The following is a 6,866-nucleotide window of genomic DNA, read 5'->3' as shown; positions in this document are numbered from 1 at the left end:
CGTAGTCACCCAGGGACTGACTGTGCAAAGTTTGGGAACCCTGGCATTAAACTAATAAAATTCAATGGGTGAAATTTGATTGGCTGTTAGTGGCCCCACCCACTTTTTTAAAGCTAGAATTGCAGTCCTTTTATTACCAACTGTGAAGAGTTTGGGGACCCTAGTGCTGATACTGTGAGAATGGCAGAAAGTTGGATTTCCCCACTGAAAGTCAATAGGTAAAATCTGATTGGCTATTTGTAACTCTACCCACTTTTGGGCATCCAACAAATTTCATATTTTCATTCAGGCTGAACCCCATGACCCATGATTCAAGTTTGGGGGGTGTAGCCTCAAAGCTGTAAGAGTGGCAGTAGTTTGAAAATCTTCCCTGTCAAAGCCAATGGGAAAATTAGGGGGTTCAGAGCGGCGCCACAAAAAGACGGGGGGCGGGATGACTTAGAAACACCCAAGCAACCTGCTCCGCTATAGGGCGAAGAAGTGTCGGGGGGGTTTGGGTGTTGTACCCCTAAAACTGTAGGAGGAGTGTTTAGAAAATGGGGGGCGCTAAGAATAAGAATCAGTGGAACAGTATTTGGGGGTTCCCAACACAACACAATAAAAGGTACAGGAGACAGGAGTTGGGGGGCTGAGTTTATTATTGGCCCAAACATGGAATTAAATGAGGATATTGGGAAATGGAACTCATCGGGCTGATATTATTGCTATGGGCCTTTATATTAAGTTTCCCGGCCAACCCCCCCCCATCTCAGAACTTCCCTCCTTCCAGTAGGGGGAGTAATGTTATACAGTCAGTAGGGGGGATTCATATTGGATCAAACCAAAGCAATACTGACGGGGAGGGGAGAAGGGAAAGTTTAAACAACATTCAGGGGCAGGGATACCCCCCAGTTGCCTTCTGGTGGTCTCTTCTGGTTCTGCGTTATCTCCTTCATCCCTTCAGGCAGCTGGAACTAAATAAGCTGGGGGGGGGGGGGGGCATGGTTACAATTCCAACTTACATACTGGCAGGGTTCAGCTTGCCCTAGTGCCCCCTTGGGCATTTGATTTGTAATGGAGAAAATGGCAGTTATATCTTACCCTTTACATACAGCACAGACACTGAGCCTCACCAGCCTGACACTGCGCACTCAACAGAAGTAAATCACATGATGAACACCTTCCATTGCCATAAACACCCCCTTTTTCCTTTCATAAGCCCCTCCCCTTAAGCTATAGGATCTACTCTATGGTTTTATAACTATAGAACAGACTATGCAGACCCCCTGAGGTCACTGTGGGAAGTGCAGTAGAACTTTTCACTCACCCCTCCCATACCAAGCAATGGACCAGTCCCAGCACCCATGTGTATACGGGTAAATAGAACAGTGTATTTCATGGTCTAGGGCAGTTCTCTTTCCACGGGGCAGATGTGGGAGCTTGGGGCCACCACCGATTTGCACTGCCCATAGTTGGACTCATGTTTTATCCCAACTGAACTCACCCAAGTCAGCATTTTCCCCTAATATAATGTTAATTTTTCCCCAATAAAGTGACCCTCCCCTCACTAGATACACAGTTTGCCCTACCCACAAGCCCTGGATGATGGGAATTGTAGTTCAAGTTGCCCTTTCCCTGCTGTAGGGTGAGGCATTGCACCTTACCGAATGAATACTTGGCCAGGAATCCCGTAGACTCGTCGGAGCTGTCGCTGTAGAAACGCAGAAGGGAGTTTTGGGACGAGGTGACGGTGGGGATGTCCCCTGTGCCACATTTCTTCACCAGCTGCTGGGCCGTGGGCACCATACCATCCCTGATCTCTATGGAATCGTACTGACATGAGCTGCTGTACTCTACACTCACATCCAGGACATTGAGCCGCACCTAAACGTTACACGGGCACATTAGGGAACATGCAGGCTGCATACATACGGCTGCCCAAGCCCAGGACTGACGCCTATTGTGCCAAACCTTGTTACCCCCCTGTGTCTGATGCCCAATGTATGAGATATTTGCCCATTTATTGATCTACGTAATATTATTACCCCATTTATATACCCCAGTAAGAAGAGTAATGACCCCTACATACAGCTGCAAATATATATATCCATTAAGCTCCCCCACCTTGTACCCCACCAGGGCAATCATAGTCCAGGTACAGTCACTGAAAGGAGGGTATGGCTCATGTTCTGTGTATCCGGGGCTGGAGAAATTCCCACCGGGCACAGTCAGAGTTCCGCCGCAGCTCACTGATTGCAAAAAGGTGTTTGAAGGAAACATAAAATATTAATATTGACATAAATATTAAAGCTTGAAACTATATAACGAATATAGTGCTCCTAGCTACAGGCTGAGTTTATACAGGGAACTCTGAGTATCACTCATGTATTATAAGGGATAATGTACCCCCTACTGTAAATGATAAGGATATTAGCAGTCACTGAGGGGTTCTGTGCCCATATAAAGGCACAAGGCTGCAGGCTGAGTTATACAGGGAACTCTGAGTATCACTCATGTATTATAAGGGATAATGTACCCCCTACTGTAAATGATAAGGATATTAGCAGTCACTGAGGGGTTCTGTGCCCATATAAAGGCTCTTGAGCCTGAACGTCCTGTTGGTGACATCATGTTGGTGACACCATTACCTGTGCTGTATGATGCTTTGAAGCCAGTAGCACTAACAGATGCATCTGATGAATTCTACCAGCATCACGTTCCCAGACCCCACTAAAGATGGCAGCTGGCGACTGCCGCACGTCCGGTCCAGTAGCAAAGGCGAAGATCTACTGGGCCCGTCAAATACACGGATGTAGTCAGCAGTGCAACCTCTGGTGGACTGGACATCAAAAGCACTGAACTGCAGCAGAACCTGAAAACATATATGGTTTGCCAGATTTTTTGCCCCTTTTTATCCAGGTGAAAATGTAAGATTTATCAGGTTATCAAACTAAGCCCAGCCCACTTTTAAGTAAGCTCCACCCATTTGTCAGGACTGTCCCACCTTAAAGGGGATGTAAACCCAGCCATGATGCTGTCCCACTGCGCCCCCTAGTTTTGCTATAGAATTTGCCAAAAAAACAATTATAGATGCAAGAAAATTCACCAATGAGAATTCTACTGATTAAAAAATTAATTATAAATGCAGAAGAACTGACCAATGAGAATGCTGATTCCCAGCACTGTGTCAGGCCCCTTGCTGGTACCTTACATTTAGAGATAATTATGTCATTTTCCCCTCATTATATGGCACAGGAATCAGAGATGGGGATAAGGGCAGACTTGTTCAGTGCTGGGAAACTGTGTTTAATGCTCCCAACTCCAATTGCAGGAACAGAGAACATGGAGCCGGATTTATACAGATCAGTTGGGATTCTCATTGGGGGATTTTTTGCATTTTAAAGCAGTCGCTGGCTGTGGGGATTTGGGGAAAAGTTTTATTGTGCAATATTACTTTAAGAATACAACCCTGATGTTGCTGGACTACAGCTCCTAGCATGCCTCACCCTTCATTATTTGTTACATTATTCTGGGATTTGTAGTACTGTAGTTTGGTTGAGCAGTGCAGCAAGGTTTACATCCCCTTTAACAGGACCAATGGAGATGGCTGGTTCTATGTCACACTGTTCCCTGTTACCTTGTCTAATGGAATTCGGATCAGCCAGGAGCAGTTCTGGTTGTGTGGGTAATAGGAAGGGCTGGAGGAAAAGATCCCGGAGAAACCCGGTAGAACAGAGCTGCATATGCCTTAAGCAGAGGAAACAAGGAGTCAGTCACATTCCCATTGGTTATTACTGAGGGCAAGGGGACATCTGAGCTTGTGTTGGAGAACAAACCATGTTCCATTTAGGACATCTCCTGTGTATGTTCTGTCAGAGGGTGGTGCTACTGGAACCCAATTCTGATTGGGCTGATCTGATCCTGTAACCAATGTGCCCTCAGATCCCAACAGGAGCTAATTCAGCCCCCACAGGAGAGGAACACATCATCAGGCCATTGGGCTCCTCACCCAACAATACTTTTCTTCTTTATCTCAACCTTTCCTTCTCCTGTCATTTCCATGCCCCCCCCCATTTTCTCTCTTCTGTTTCCCCATAGCTTAACATTTATTAAGTACTGGTTACCCAATGCCCTGTAATAAAAGTCCCAAAGATTGCACCTGGCCTACTCTCCCATTGCAGCCAATCAACCGGTACCATATTTTCACCACCTGTTGTAAAGCAAACATCTGGTGAGTTGCCATGGGTTACTAGACCTGGAGGAAACTTTGTGATTCATTATATTAACCTACAAAGAGTGCTAATTAGTTTCTTATGGTGGTTGTGTACATTCTGCAAGGGTAAGGATAGAGAGCCAATAGACTAGCTCAATAGATTAGAGCAGGGCTGTCCAACTGGAGGCCCATAGGCGAGATGTGGCCCTCAAATATGCTGCAGTATATGAGAAATAGTTGGCCTACTTCATGTAATAAGTTGGACAGGGCTGGACTAGTGGTTCCATTCATGAAATCCTGTTGGGCCAAACCTGTATCCATTATCTAAATATCTGTAGTACTTACTGCAGTTATAGAGCCTGTTAATTTTGGCCGCGTCCAGGCTGCTCAGTCCATATTTCTGTCCGATTGGGATTAACCCATTAGGAATGGGCTGAATGGTGGGAAGCTGGTAATCAATGCTGTAGGTGTTTCTGTGAACAGACAAACAAGTGATGGATGTTGGTTCTGTGTGACTCATTAGACTTAAAGGGGATGTAAACCCTGCTGCACTCAGGTGTTACTGGACTACAAATCCCAGAATAATGTAACATACAATGAAGGGTGAGGCATGCTGGGAGCTGTAGTCCAGCAACATCAGGGTTGTATTCTTAAAGCAATATTGCACAATAAAACTTTTCCCCTAATATCCACAGCCAGCGACTGCTTTAAAATGCAAAAAACTCCTCCAATGAGAATCCCAGCTGATCTGTATAAATCCGGCTCCCTGTTCTCTGTTTTTGCAATTGGAGTTGGGAGCATTAAACACAGTTTCCCAGCACTGAACAAGTCTGCCCTTATCCCCATGTCTGATTCCTGTGCCATATAATGAGGGGAAAATGACATAATTATCTCTATATGTAAGGTACCAGCAAGGGGCCTGACACAGTGCTGGGAATCAGCATTCTCATTGGTCACTTCTTCTGCATTTATAATTAAGTTTTTTTATTAGTAGAATTCTCATTGGTGAATTTTCTTGCATCTATAATTATTTGGTCATCTACATTAGAGAACTAGGGATGCAGTGGTGAAGATGCTGCACTACTGTATCTGTATAAGCAGCACCCCCCCCACCAGTTTTTCCCACTCACCTCCCATAATGCATTACAGAGCCGTAGTCATACTCCATGCCCTGATTATCAGTGTCAGTTTTGTTGAAGCTGTCTTTGTACTCTGAGTAAAATAAGAAAATACAATCTGTGTAAATGCTGGAAAGCAGGATAGTAAACCATCTGTATATATGCTGTTGTAAAACTACAACTAAATGCCAGAAAAAAATGCAGTCTTAGTATGTTGTTCCACTTTAGAAGCTTTAGGCCACATCCCCGATCCACCCAGGACACACACACAGACACATAATCTTACCTAAACCCGGCCCACTTTCCCATAAGCTCCACCCCTTAGTCGGTCATGTGATTGGGTTCTGACCCATCTTTATTGGGACTGCCCCCTTCAATATATAGTAAATTCCAGGTCTTCTTCTAGGTTTCCAACTGAACCCAGTTGCTGCCAACTTCTCATAAAGGTTAGGGTTTCCACCTTTGCCAGGAAATGCCATTGGCCAATGGTGGAGAGGAGGAATTGGTGATGTTACTGGGCGTGGTGGTTTCATCATGGGGGTGGAGAATGGGTGGATAAGGGGCAGCACTGATGAGCTGTATGTAGTAGGAGTTGGGATAGAATGGGCAGGTCCTTGGGAGTAAAGTGAAGGAAAGTAAGGGAGGGATAGGGAATTACACATTTACCAATAAACATTCTCAGTAACTTTTTAGCAATGGCCCTGGCTAAGCTGGTGACTACCTGGCTAAGCTGGTGACTACCTGACTAGGCTGGTAACTACCTGGCTACGCTGGTGACTACCTGGCTATGCTGGTGACTACCTGGCTCTAGCTGGTGGCTACCTGGCTAAGCTGGTGACTACCTGGCTCTAGTTGGTGGCTACCTGGCTATGCTGGTGACTACCTGGCTAAGCTGGTGACTACCTGGCTCTAGCTGGTGACTACCTGACTAGGCTGGTAACTACCTGGCTAGGCTGGTTAATACCTGGCTAGGCTGGTGACTACCTGGCAAAGCTGGTGACTACCTGGATAAGCTGGTGACTACCTGGCTCTAGCTGGTGACTACCTGACTAGGCTGGTAACTACCTGGCTACGCTGGTGACTACCTGGCTCTAGCTGGTGGCTACCTGGCTAAGCTGGTGATTACCTGGCTCTAGCTGGTGGCTACCTGGCTACGCTGGTGACTACCTGGCTCTAGCTGGTGACTACCTGACTAGGCTGGTAAGTACCTGGCTGGGCTGGTGACTACCTGGCAAAGCTGGTGACTACCTGGATAAGCTGGTGACTACCTGGTTAAGCTGGTGACTACCTGGTTAAGCTGGTGACTACCTGGCTAAGCTGGTGGCTACCTGGCTACGCTGGTTAAATACAGGCCTGGTGACAGCCCTACATAAAGGCAGATAATGGTCGACATACCTGGTTGGATGTTATTCCAAAAGATCCTAACATAAGAATCCCGGTCGCTCCGGGTATGCTCGTGTATGAATCCCAGGGCATGGTTCAGTTCATGCTGTATGATCCCATTGGACAAACAACCACCTCTCTGTAGGGACAAGTCCTGCCCCCCACCTCCTGCA

The 6,866-nt window shown here is 46.3% G+C and overlaps 1 protein-coding gene across 1 annotated transcript; it reads right to left on the bottom strand.

Moving 5' to 3' along the window:
• Positions 1-620: 620 nt before the first annotated feature.
• LOC105947635 (dorsal-ventral patterning tolloid-like protein 1) lies at positions 621-4,712 on the bottom strand. Its single transcript, XM_031904586.1, has 4 exons — positions 4,538-4,712; positions 2,104-2,228; positions 1,644-1,863; positions 621-953 (listed from the first exon to the last, which is right to left on the bottom strand). The coding sequence occupies exons 1-4, from the start codon at positions 4,710-4,712 to the stop codon at positions 940-942; spliced, it is 534 nt and encodes a 177-aa protein (XP_031760446.1). The 3' UTR covers positions 621-939.
• Positions 4,713-6,866: the final 2,154 nt, after the last annotated feature.

The sequence above is a fragment of the Xenopus tropicalis genome, chromosome 6 (assembly GCF_000004195.4).
Source record: "Xenopus tropicalis strain Nigerian chromosome 6, UCB_Xtro_10.0, whole genome shotgun sequence".
NCBI classification, from domain to species: Eukaryota; Metazoa; Chordata; class Amphibia; order Anura; family Pipidae; genus Xenopus; species Xenopus tropicalis.
This window is presented reverse-complemented; position numbering and strand designations above follow the sequence as displayed.